Source organism: Culex pipiens, chromosome 3 (genome assembly GCF_016801865.2).
Source record: "Culex pipiens pallens isolate TS chromosome 3, TS_CPP_V2, whole genome shotgun sequence".
NCBI classification, from domain to species: Eukaryota; Metazoa; Arthropoda; class Insecta; order Diptera; family Culicidae; genus Culex; species Culex pipiens.
Window position 1 is genome coordinate 141,201,275 of NC_068939.1, and position 13,285 is coordinate 141,214,559.

The following is a 13,285-nucleotide window of genomic DNA, read 5'->3' on the forward strand; positions in this document are numbered from 1 at the left end:
AAAAAATGCTTAAAAATTTACTGATACCATTTTTGTATGAACAGCTGCCAAAATTGTATGGAGATTTATATGGGTGAATCAATGACACAAATTGGCTTCTTTGGTGATAGGCCCTCACAAAGTTTCAGCAAATCCATAAAAAAAAACAAAATATAAAATTTGTCGAAACTGGCCGATTTCGTAGAGAACAGCTCATGTGGAACGTGTACTCACACAAAAAGTTGAAAATATCATTAAAATGGTGCATTGCTTCAACGGAAGACTTTTGTTCCAATTCCTTAGTTATTCCACGATCCTATCGAGCTAAAAACAATCCATCATCTATCCTCCTGGCAACGTGGTTCCGTTCCGTCGTCAACGCACCTTGAATACATAAAAGACACACAAGATGTGCCAATTTGATGAGCACTTTCTATTTATGGCTTTTATTTTTGCATTCGCGAGTTAATTTAGATATTTTGCACACAATTTGCATTTCGTGGCTCTTTTATTTGATCGTTTTTTTTTGTTGAAACTCTCTCTTGACTTGAGTGTGAACGGCGAAAATTGCATTTTAAACGATCCGAAGCGGCACAGTTTAAAATCGAAAGTTTTCTCCATTAACTGCTGCACTTCTCGGTGGAGCTTCAACGGTCATTATGCAATTGATGTTGCAGTTTGCAGATTTCGGAACTTGCGCTGGAACCTCAAGTTCAAACTTGGCTGTTGCTAATTTGGCGAGATCACTTTTCGAGTTTGGTTTTGCAGCTTTCTTCTCTATTATTGGATTTTTAATCGGAAAAATATCGTATGTACGGTGGACGATTAATTGATGCTTCAGTTAATTAATCAACGTTCTTCTCTCTAGCGCCGACATTGTGCACATTTTTGCAATTTTCTCGCATGCTTCTCCAAACAAATGGAGAAACACGGTGGAAAGTGCAATAATTGGCCAACATTGTGCTCTAATTTTATAACGACGTGTGAATTACTCAATTATCGTCTTCGCGTTTTGGACCATCGAACAACATTAACATGATATTCGGGCGTTGCCAGTGTTGTTGTGGGTTATTGTTACTTCCAAAATTAATGCGCGATCCGTAAACGAGGTGAGGAAATTTCATCATATTTGTGGCAAAAAAAAAATCGTGGCTCGAGCTATCAGATATGTTATGTTATGTTGTGAGGCATAACGAGATGATTACATATTGAACTACATCGAAGTGAACATTATGTATCGTTTTTTCAATCAGGCTTATCAACAAAACGTAACAATAATTATGATATTGTGAGCAAGCACGCGTGATAACATGTTTGTTATATATAAAAAGTCTGATTGCGATTGAAAGCATCAACATAGTGCAAATACGAAACAAATGTTTGGCATTATTACGTTCTAGTCTAATCTAATCTAACACAAACGAAGCCAGCAATAATTGCAGTACATCGAAGATCACCCAAAAATGTTTAACAAAAATTAGAGCGGCCAGTCCTACTGCGTTGTGTTTACCTCAGAGAGGATTCTGTGAACGGATCACATTATACAGAATCTACAGGAGAGGACTCCAAAAAATAACGTTCTGAGAACAACATAGTTTCATTTAAACATTGCATCAAGATCATTTGACCTTAGTAGAGTTTTAAAGACTTTCACTTATTGCGCAAATTAATTTAACTTTGATTCGGCCTTAGTGACTTTTTAGTAAAAAAGGCAATTTTCCGGAATTAAAAAAAAACAAATTTCATGGGGCGTGAAACATGTTAAAATAACCTAGAAAATTTATGTCAATAGAACTAAAGCAGAGATCCTTAGTTAACATTCCAACTCCCAAGGCTCCAAAAAAATTGGAACGGTAACTTTAACTCGCTGCAAAAGTGGGCAAACATGAGCACTAATTTGAAAAAAAATATAATAATAACTACGACTATTTTGATTGCAAATTCGATTTTACATCGAAACATGAAGTTGAAAAAAAATTTGCGACCAATATTTCGAATTTTTGAAAAAAATCAGTATTGATTTAAAAATGCATTACTCAGTCAACTATTTTTTGCACACTCTGAAAATTTCGGAAAAGTTTGCATTTGATGTTCCCTAAAACAAATCAGATAAAAAAGTGTTTTTTGCAAATCAAGTTTAAGTGACAAAAAGTGAAATTAAAAATTACCATTTTTTTACCGTGTATTATTTTTTCAGTGTTTCCTTATCCATACCTACAACTTTGCCGATGATCGATGAAAAAATTTCTTCGAAAGAAACAGATTTTTGAACTTTCATGTATTATGGACTGATATGGACAAACTAATGATGCAAAATGGCTTTTTTTGGCATACCGTTGATGCCTTCGGTAAAAGTTACAGCGGGATTAAAAAATACAAAAAATTAAAAAAAAATACCGATTTCACAGAGAATTGCTCAAATGAGTACCCTTTTTTACCAAAACTTTAAATTTTAACAAGACGTAACAGTTGTCATGTCAAAATGCGTTAAATAACTTGAATTTTCTTCAGTAACATCATTTAATTTCTTAAAGCCAATGCACATATTTTGTAAAAGTAACATCCCTCCCATCTCCAAAATATCTAAAAAAAATCATGAAAAAAAATAATGACTACATCAAAATCTTAAAAATTCAAAAACAAAAAAAAAATACAAAAACTTTGAAAAATATTTGCAACTGCCTTATTAGGATGTAACAAAATGGGTCAATTTTGCGGGCATTAGGGTAGAGTAGTCATCAATGAGACACGGGGAACAATGATAAAATGGCTCTCACAAGACGTAGTTTCAACCAATCTGGCTCATATTTGGGGGAAAGGCGTGTCTACTAGATACACGTCTACCATAAAAGTAACTTTGGTTATGGACGCTCCCTTGCAAAGTTATTCATACATGTTTGATTCTGGGGTGTAAAAGTAAATTTTGACTAAAAATTACATTTTCGCTCATAGGCTACCATTAACTTAAAAACTAATATTTCTCAAAATTTCTTTCGACATTTTACAGGGCATGAGTTGGGCTATAATGTCATTTTATTAGGTTTGACCAAAAATTAGAATATACCCAGAATCCAGGGCTGTCTCATTGTTCCCCACTCTTTTCGGCCCATGGGTAACAATGAGACACTTTGATTTTTCTTCAATAAACTTTTCAAAATCTATGGAAATCTTTCAAAACATGAATTGGAAGTGATTTTTGGCATATTTATTGAGTTTAAACTTCATTTAACCAAAAATATAAATTTATTTCGTAAAATATATGGATTTAACAAAATTTAAATACTTTTTAGTATAACTTTTGTTAATTAAAGTTTCATGTTGACAAAATTGTTTGAAAATGTTCAAAGCAAGTCGCAATGGAACAATATAAAAACATGATGTTTTACTAAAAAAGTATTGATTTTTGAAGAGTGTCTCATTGTTCCCCAGCTGTCTCATTGTTCCTACCAAATGCGTCTACAATGAGACAGTTGAATAACTCTGGCTGTAGACGTCAGATCGATCTCATATTTTGGTCAATGTTAGAACACATTAAAAGAAAGAAAATGCAACAACAAGCTCATTAAAACATGCTGATGAAAAAAAAAAAATACAAAAATCGTTGAAAGTTGAAAACCAAAAGTGTCTCATTGATGACTACCCTACCCTATTGCAGGGCATGATCCTCTAGAAGTACTGAGCCTGAATTTTAAATGAGATTTAACCCGTAAAATCGGTGTTTTTTTGAGTTTTGCCAGTTTTAAGCCACATAACGATTTTTGCATTTTTCAAAAACCTCATGAGCTCATACGCATACTTCCAGGGAACAACTTTACCGAAAAGTGCGAAATGATTCGTCAAATACTAAAAATGTTACAGAATTTATAACACCGCCGCAGAAAACATCAACTTTATCTTCAAGCTCTTCTGGCAACCATCAGCTTGCTTGGTTGCATGAGAGTCGCGAAGCCCTCCTCAATCTTTTCTGCAGGAGCAGCAAGTGCTGCCAGAAGAGTGTCTAATCTAATCTAATCTAATCTAATCAGACACTAGCGCAGCCAATCTTTCGAAGGGATCATGGAGAGTGCCTTAGGTTAGATGACGCCTAGCACTCTTCTTGTCATTTATTAACATTTGCAGTGCACCATTGCATCGGAATGCATTGAAACATCACAAGCGTTAAAGCGGCCAGGCCTACTGCGTAAAGCCGTATCACAGAGATGATTCGTAATTGGGTTGAGTTTGAGCACTGAGTGTTCGAACAACAACACAATTCTGAATCGTCAGGGGAGGAAGAAGTGTGGGGACACACCACCATACGCTCCGAGATTTTGGTTGTATTCGTTGAGAGCACCATGCTAAGAAGGTTTGGTACTCCGGGACCCTCTGGGATGGGACATTGTATTTCCACGAATGCCCTGGACACTAAAGTTGAAGTTTTCAACGGCGGTGTTACAAATTCTGTAAAATTCAAATAATGGATGAATCCTTCGCGCTCTCGGTATATCTTGGGGATCATGCCCTTAAATGCCCGCAAAATTGTCCCGTTTTGTTACATCCTACATGGAGAAAAAAGAGTTCCCAAAATCGTGAACACCCACTCATGAAATTGGGAACCACGAACAAAGTGTTCAAATTCCATGGTACGTTTTTGAAAATCGTACCATGGCATTTGAACACTTTGTTCGTGGTTCCCAATTTCATGAACGGGTGTTCACGATTTTGGGAACTCTTTTTTCTCCGTGTAAAAAGTATATTGGAAAATTTCTAATTTTTAAGGGAAAACGTATGTTTTCCCTATCAAAATGCCAAAGTTTAAGCCTATATTTTTCCATGCAGTTTTGCCCGCTTAATCTATATTTCTCCTTGGAATGTTGAGTTTATATTTAAAATACTATGTTAAACCCAAAATTGTTGCGACCACTGTGCAATAGTTTCCGAGATATCGTCAGATCAAAAAAACAAACGAGAGTCGATTTTCAAAAGTGTACTTAATTACTCTTGTCAAGAGTCTTGACTAGAACTTCACATCATTCCTTTGGAAACCAACAACGAGAGAGGTATTCCTCGATATCAGCTCCTGAAAAGTGCTAAAAAGTGCAAAAAATGCCTCACGGCAAGAAAAAGAGGCGGTCCTCGCCAGCAGGATCGGCAGATTTGAAGAAGTTAAAGAATGCCGAAGCGCTACCTGCAAAGCCAGGCAGTTTGGACAAGGACGCTCAAAATTCGTCAGGAAACCAGTTCGCTACCCTCCCTGTGGACGTGAGCGAGAAGAAAGAATTTGAACGACGGGAAAAGTTGCCACCCATTTTTGTGAAAACATCGTCATCGGATTCGGTGCGAAAGTTGCTGACCGGGTTTATCAAATCTGGTGCTTTACGAGCTTCCATTCGCTTGTGTGCTGATGGACTCAAAATTCTGCTACCTACCAGAAAAGATTACAACTACGTTCGGGATTTCCTGAACAACACAAAGATTGAATACTACAGCCATGACGATCCAGGTAAACGCCCCATGAAACAGGTCCTCCGAGGCCTGTACGACATGGATGTGAGTGTGCTGAAAGAAGAGCTCAAAACTCTTAAGTTGAACGTGATCGAAGTCTTCAAGATGACGAGACACAACAAGGACATCAAGTACCGTGATCAACTGTACCTGGTTCATCTCGAGAAAGGATCGACAACGCCGTCTGAGCTGAAGGCAGTTCGGGCAATTTTCAACATCATCGTGACTTGGGAACGTTATCGTCCAGTGCACCGTGACGTGACGCAATGTTCGAACTGCTTGCACAGTGCATAGTGGAAGGAACTGTTTCATCAAGAGTCGCTGTGCAACCTGCGGAGGTGAGCACAAATCTCAAGCTTGCAACACAATCAACGAGAACATCGAAGCCAAATGCTTCAATTGCGGTGGCTATCATTCGACCAAGAATCGAAGCTGCCCAAAACGTGCTGAGTTTGTCAAATTTCGGCAGCAAGAGAATACAACACCTCCAGGCTTCAGTCAGCAACCGAGGGAAAACCAACCAGCATCAACGGGTGAAGGCAGTAGTGACCTGTTTTCACCACAAGAACTTCTGAACATTTTTATCGAGATGACAACAACTCTGCGTGGGTGCAAAACTCGTCAGGAACAAGTAAGAACGCTTGGAGGATTTATCTTCAAATACAGTTCGTAGTTTACTCTTTCTACTGGTTTTCAATATTTCAATGCATTTACTTTTTTTAGTTTTAAGTAACTATTATTAGAAAGTTCAATAAAGACATTTTTAATTAAATAATGTAAAAAAAATAATTGCACGGCAAATCTATTTTAAATTTATCGATATTAAACCTTTTTACAAAAAGGTGTAAATATGTAACAATATTAGGTAAACTTAAACAGAAAAGCACGCAATTAAGTTTCACAACGACCAATCAATCCACATTCGCGGCTGAACCCGCTGTTATAAAATACAACTCGAACTGAATCGGCCAAACAGGAATGAAACTCGCGTACCGAAAAGAAATGTATTACCAAACTGGACTGGCGGTTCACAACCATAACTACCCAGATTGCATGTTCTCAAAAAACGTAGATGTCGTTTCTCGCAGGACCTTGAGACAAGGTTGTAGCCAGGTTAGTTCAAAAAATTACGAAAAATTGGATCACAACAAACGATTACGTGTGATAATTTTGCCACTTTCGCCTGTGACGAACAATTAACCATGCTGCACTTTCTCTAATTGCCGGAAGAAGAGCGTTTTGAGTGGTTGGTTATGTTCAGCCAGCCACATGCAGGGGTAAGCAAACAAATGAGATTGTTAAAGCTCTCTGCCAAACGAAACGGAAAGCCTAGGCTTGATCTTAACGACGTCGTTTCGGTTGACTGCTGCGCGCACAAAGTTTGCAGTTTGCACTTCCTGGTCGCGTGGCCTGCCCCGGTGGTCCAAGGTTGGGGAACCGGCCTCGCCAAGATGCCAAGATGTTTCAATATCAAGTTTACTCGGTCCGGCGAGGAGATTTGCTGCTGCTGCGTCTGGTTTGGTTAGCGCAGATGTTGTCTCTAAGCTATCGTTGCGTGAAAACGGTGCGTTTTGCCTTGGACGACCGACGATGGGCACGAGCCAAATGGCATCCGTTTTAAGTTAGATAATAATCAATGGGGCATAATTGGACCTGGCTTTCGTAGCAATTATGGTTTTAATTATGGGAAACTTGTTCATCGATGTTAATTGGAAATGAGAAGTTATTGACTCTTAAAGTTTTTCCAAACAGAAGTTCATCCAACTCACAAATTAAAAAAAACAAACGATAAAAAAAAAGTTTCCAAACCATAGTGCTTCCGTGTCAACATTCGCCAGAACTCAATCTACTAGAACTTAGTTTATCATAGAACCGCCATCTGCCCGATTGGTGTGATTGACTGACCCGCCCCGTCACTAAATAGTAAATGACCAGTTTTCACGCGCGCCACATTCCGAGGCACAATCACCGGAGGCCGCTTAGGAAAAGTGAACGTTCGATGTGGTAAATAAATTAATCCAGACACATTCACACGAATTAATAATAGTTTTCAACGCAAAGTTTAACCAAACCAAGCCGATCCTGTTTCGGTGTCTTTGAAAAGAAAAAAAAAAAGAGTTGCTGGCTCGGTGTCGGAACGAGTTCGCCAAACGCACAAGTTTGTATCTGTTGCAATTAGGGTAAGTTACTAAAATCGGAGTGACTTTAAAAAAGGCGTGGAGTTTTGTCGCGCAGCTGGGCAACTGAACGCACATTGTCTTTCTATTTTTTTTAAAGCGTTATGCTTAATCAGCAAAGATAGATGTGGATAAAGTTAATGGTTTTTGGATGAAAAAATGATTCGATCGACGATCGTTTAAAAATGGCACGAAATTGGACTCATGTTTCATAAAGTATTCGGTGAATGCAAATATTATTTAAAGTTTGACACACTTTGCGGGGTTCGCCAGAATATTTTGTCGGGGACTAGAGCGATTAAAAAAAAAGAATTTCTGAGGGTTTTTTTTAGCATTTTTCTTCAGAAAAGTCGAAGAAAACCGATGGTTTCATGTACATAAGGGTGCTCTAAATCCGGTCTACCACCTGAAATCGAAGATTGATTGTTTAGGCTAAATTCCAAATTTGAGCTCATTCCGACCACGGGTACCCCTCCCTCTAAACGCTTGAAGTTTGTATGGGAAAAATCGTCAAAATGTATGAAGAAAAGCAACTGTTTTACATTTTTTACCAGTGGAGGACGCAATAGTAATCCGATTGTTGCTAATTCTCGGAAATAACATCTTCATTAAATTTGGAAAAACTTTCCTGATGAAACCATATTTTTAGGATTTTTTGATGTGGTCAGAATTGAAGATTCTTCAAAAAATGTTTCCGAAAAGCATTTTCAAAACATTTTATGAAGTTCGAGCGTAGCAAGACGAATTCCGACTGAAATCGAGAATAGGCCATATCAGGAACATGATTCTGGTCTTTCTATGGAAATTGCCATTCCTTAGCGGATTTTCAACGGATGTAATATTCCAGGTTGCATTCGACTGGTCATTAGTTGTACTTTCAGGGAATAATATGGAATATATATCTCATCTCAGCAAAAATGACACGCACTGAAAAAAGTGACTTTTTGCCACGGTCTCGGAATGTCTGGAAAATCTCCGGTGGACATGGACTGTTACCTTGTTCCAGTACAACTAAAAACTAAACTAGAATAATTTTCTTTTCGAATGCTACTTTAATCATCAAAATCAGTTGAATTTTCGCAAAGTTATGAGCCGGTTCTTAGATATTATGATAAAAATGTAGTCCGGATCTATCATGCGAACCAAAAGGCCTTTCCATTCATTACAAAAGATTGAAAATTTTACAACCCTTTCAAGAGTATATTTATGTAAGGAAGGCATCAATCATTTTGAAGTGCTTCAAAAGACCTTTCAAATGCATCTAAGAGAGTTAGAATTGATGAAGTTTTGCGGAAATGCGAGCAATTTTAAGATTTATTTTGTTTTTTTGGACCTCAGACTTCAATGCCCGTTTTACCCCACTTCCCTTTGTCGTAGAGGGCTCATACTTGTCACACCCAGAACTGGACATCGACATACGAGAGGATAAAGAGCACGATTCGGTAGTAAAATGGTACTGTGTGCGGACTGAGAGGATAAATCCCGAAACTACCGAGAGTACTTTGCTCATGGGTTCATCTTTAAAAAAAGTTCATCTATCGAAAAAAAAAGTATTGGTACCGAGACTCGAACCCAAGACCTTCGGCATATTGAACCGTGCCTTTGCCGTATGGGCCACCATGGTTCGGTGATTAATTGGCGGTCATTTGTCCATATAAGCCACTCAATAGGATGAACTGTTCCAATTAACGAATGAACACGCGAGAGGACTATACTCTCGCAAAATAGCACTTTCCTCACGTTTCTTTTCGTGAGGATTATCCCCTCGTTCTTTAACTTTGGGTGCATGAGTTCATCTCATGTATAGACAAACAAACGCTGAAAGTTTCATCCAAATCGATACGACCTGTTACACATTGGTGAAAAACTCGCTCTTAAGAATCTACACCCAAAATTACAGTCATTTAAAAGGAAATCTTGAAATTGTTATAATTATTCTGTGGGTGTTAGTTTTTAAAAAATCTAATTTGAGAACCTTAAGGGGTTACATACAAGAAAATCAACAAAAATGTGAGAGGGTTTTTTGTGCACACACTAATACTATTTTTTAAATATTTTTTCAGGACATTAAAAAATACATTATCAACTATTATCAAAATAAATTTGAAGACATTTGGTTGAATATTTGCCGAGATAAAGCTATTTTAAGCAAGCAGTTTCAAAAATCGGTTGCCACGATATCTCCACACTGCTTTGACCAAATTGGCTCAAAATTTTGGTGAAGCCTCGTTGAACCGGTCTCGTGTGCATGACGAAGGCCGGTTTTCAAAAGTTTATTTAAAAAAAAAGATAAAAATATTTTTTTCTGTTTTTGATTCAAAAATCGCCAGTTTTTGATTTTTGTATTTTTTTAAAATTTAAAATTTTAAAATCGGGCTTCGTCATGCACACGGAATATGTCTTGTAAGTCTCACCTAAAATTTCAGCCAATTTGGTCCATCCCATCTCGAGATATCGAGGCACCCGTAAATTAACTCGGTGTTCAGAGAAAAACGCTCACAAAGTTTGACAGTTTGCTTTGTGCATGGCAAAATTTTGAGCGCAAATCGACTCTTACTCAGTTTAATCATGAAATGTCTTCATGAAACTTTCAGGAGTGATTGAAAATCATCTTTTAAGCGGATTTGATAAATTTTCTGAAATATGAACTTTTTGATTTTCTGTCCGTCAAGGGAATGATGGAGCAATGAATATCACAAATCCGCATAACTGATTTCAAGATCATTCAGGTGACCACCGTTTACCCGATCAAAAACTAATGTGAACAAATTAGGCTCTGACTACTATTTAACTGTTGTATAGGGCGCCCAATTATTTGATTATTTTCTGGCCTACACATTATTTTGCAACTCAAAACCAGTTAAAGAAATGAACAAATACAATTTTGTTTACAATTGTTTTTTTTTCTGATCCGTTTGCACCTACGTAAACAACCAAAATTGTTTACGTTTTACTCTTTGGTCTGACAGCTCTATTATCATTGGCCTGGACCAAGCGAGGGATTGGATACAGCACCCTCTTGGTGTCCATAACCGGATTGACGTCCTATTCGAACGTAGATTCTGCATCCATCTCTCTTACACGGTTTGTGTAAATTAATAGTATTATTTATTACTGGATTTCAGATTTGCATAAATGTTTCCAAGTGGTTTATGGAAGGTCCCTAGAATGAAATGAGGATTTTATATGGACATTTTTAGAAAGGTTTAAAATTAGACCATGCTTTTAAAGGCAATTTGTAGATCTGCACAAGGCGTATAAATTGCTTTAAAAGTTTTGCAAAGGTGCTTCTTGGGTGCTTCGTCGTTTCAGAGAAATCGACGAAAAACAAAGCGTAACACCTGAGCGCAAACGAGGGTTTTGGTGTATTGGCGCTATGATTTTATTGGACATAAAACCGATCATGTAAACTTGATTTAAAATTTTCAATTTACCAAAAAAATCTGACTCCCCAAGCTGCCATGACAGCTACCAAAGTTCAATTTCCCTTTGAGGTTATGTTTAGAGATTCTCTCCTCTATTCGATTAAATTAAATTCATCATCCCGGCACAAGAATCGGACTCACGATCTCTGGATTGGAAGTCGCAAGTCGAAACCAGGTCTGGTCAGGACTCCCAGTGAGCATTGTTAACTTTTTGAAGGGATTCTGACAAAGATTTGCAAAATCAAAAATCATGAAATAATCCCTAAACGGAAAATTTCTTTGATGATCACAACTCGACATTTTCGGAGATGATGTCAGTAAACGCTTCAGTTTCGTCGAGGTATGATTGATTTGGGCTCACTGACCACGCTCAGATCGAGAGAATTAAATTTTAGTGAATTTCCTTCAAATGAATGAAAAAAAATTCGGATATAAATGCTATAGAATACCCATCAGTTGCTATGTACCCTTGTATAATATGTATAAGATATAACTGATTTGGATATAATCCTGATTCAATTATAAATAATATTGAGTTATACTAGAAAGATTCCGTACAATCGGTAGCCTCCGGCATGGAACTCACGTGACTGAATAAGTCAGTTTCGTCATCCTAGTGTGTTAAGCAGGAAAATATAGCATTTCATATAATTAAAATTGATCCCGTCATCAGGGGTGACATTGGGTCTGGGGTGAGATTAGGTTATGCAAAAACGCACTCCTGATGACGGTATAATAATCTTTTTTCACAGTATTACTTTTATTAGTTTGAAGGTATCCCATTGGCATTCAAGAAAATTAAAAAAAAAATGAAACAAGTGAAACTGTTGCGTTTTCGAACAATATTTGAACCACCTTATGTTAAACTATTCCTCACTGTCTAGTACACCGCCCTTGTTGCAAACACACCCTACGGGTGTCAACTTTTTTTTTGCCCAATCTCCAGACCAAGGCTTTGCGGCTTTAGCACTATTCGATTTGCATCATGAACCCGCCACTAAAGTAAGTAAGTGTAGAAACCATCGATTGCGTTGTTTCAGCAACCTTACAACTAGTTCAACTGGTTCTGGTGATCCATTTTTTTCTTCTTTCTACTCTCCTTAACAGCAACACTACACTGACTGGTAATAAACTGTATATAGCATGCAATCACTATATAACTTGACTGACTGGGTGCAATATCCTTGAGATTATTAATGATCTTTCGCCTTTTCTTCACGCTGACGCGCGACCAGGTTGCAACGTGGCATCTCAAGCACTTTGATTAACGTATAGGGAAAAGTTCAACCACTTAAAAGGGCTCGATCTTCTTGAACTTTTTCGAAAGAAACTTGCCAACTTTAACATTTCGAGACACTTTCCACCTACCGGTAATAACGTGTTCTTCATGGTCTGGGTTGACCTCGGGATGGGCCTTGAATCACTTTTGCCTGCTTCTGCTGCTGCTCCAGAAATAATTTTTCACCAAGTCACTGGGCACGGTTCCAACAAACGACGACGAACCTCCTTCTCCTCTGATAGACTCGAACCTCCTGATCCGTTCGTCGAGACTTTCCGAAAACAAATAACCAGCTGCGGACCGCGGCGCGTGGGTCTTATACTAAGGGGAGTGTTTTTGGGCTGGCGGAGTCGTCGTCGTCGTCGTCGTTGGCTGGTAACTCTGGTCCCCTCTCACTCCGCGCGCTCTCTACGGTACGGATTGATTGCCGGGGCCGCCTTGCGCCGCCGACCGATCGGGTGGAGTCGGCTTTCCTTTCCCAGCCGGGTTCGTCAGGCTGACGAGGAAAACGGAGCTTTGAGCTCTGTGTGTTGGGGAGTGTGTGTGTGGTGCGGTTCAACTCGCGATCAACGCGAACCGTTGATTGTTGGAGGTCGTCGAGCGGGAGTTGTGGCGCAGAGTTGTACGAAAAGTTGGGATTTGCGGGTTTCATGATGTTTTGTTTGATAAAAAGAGAAATAATTATAAAATGTTTCAATAACCCTGCGTCTCCAGTGCATTGATTCTTTAGCAAAGTTGAGCATCTGTGCCAATTTTGAGCAAAATCGGTAAAGGTTAAGGCGACGACGTCGTCGGTTTAGAGGTCGCTCTTGAACGTTGAAGTTATTATCGTCAATGCGTCTTTTAATTACGAAAATTTTGGTACCCATACATGTATAGGTCATGGCTTACATTTAAAAGTATTTCTCTCGTATTCGTCATTTTCCCATTTTTCACGCATG

At 38.3% G+C, this 13,285-nt stretch overlaps 1 protein-coding gene across 1 annotated transcript in view; it reads right to left on the bottom strand.

Annotated features, from left to right (window-relative positions):
- LOC120417538 (uncharacterized) overlaps positions 1-12,638 on the bottom strand; it is a 27,701-nt gene extending 15,063 nt beyond the window's left edge. Inside the window, exon 1 of the mRNA XM_052709641.1 lies at positions 12,434-12,638. Coding sequence (XP_052565601.1) covers positions 12,434-12,454 — 21 coding nt within the window. The 5' untranslated portion in view covers positions 12,455-12,638. The remainder of the gene's footprint in view (positions 1-12,433) is intronic.
- Between the last annotated feature and the right edge of the window lie 647 nt (positions 12,639-13,285).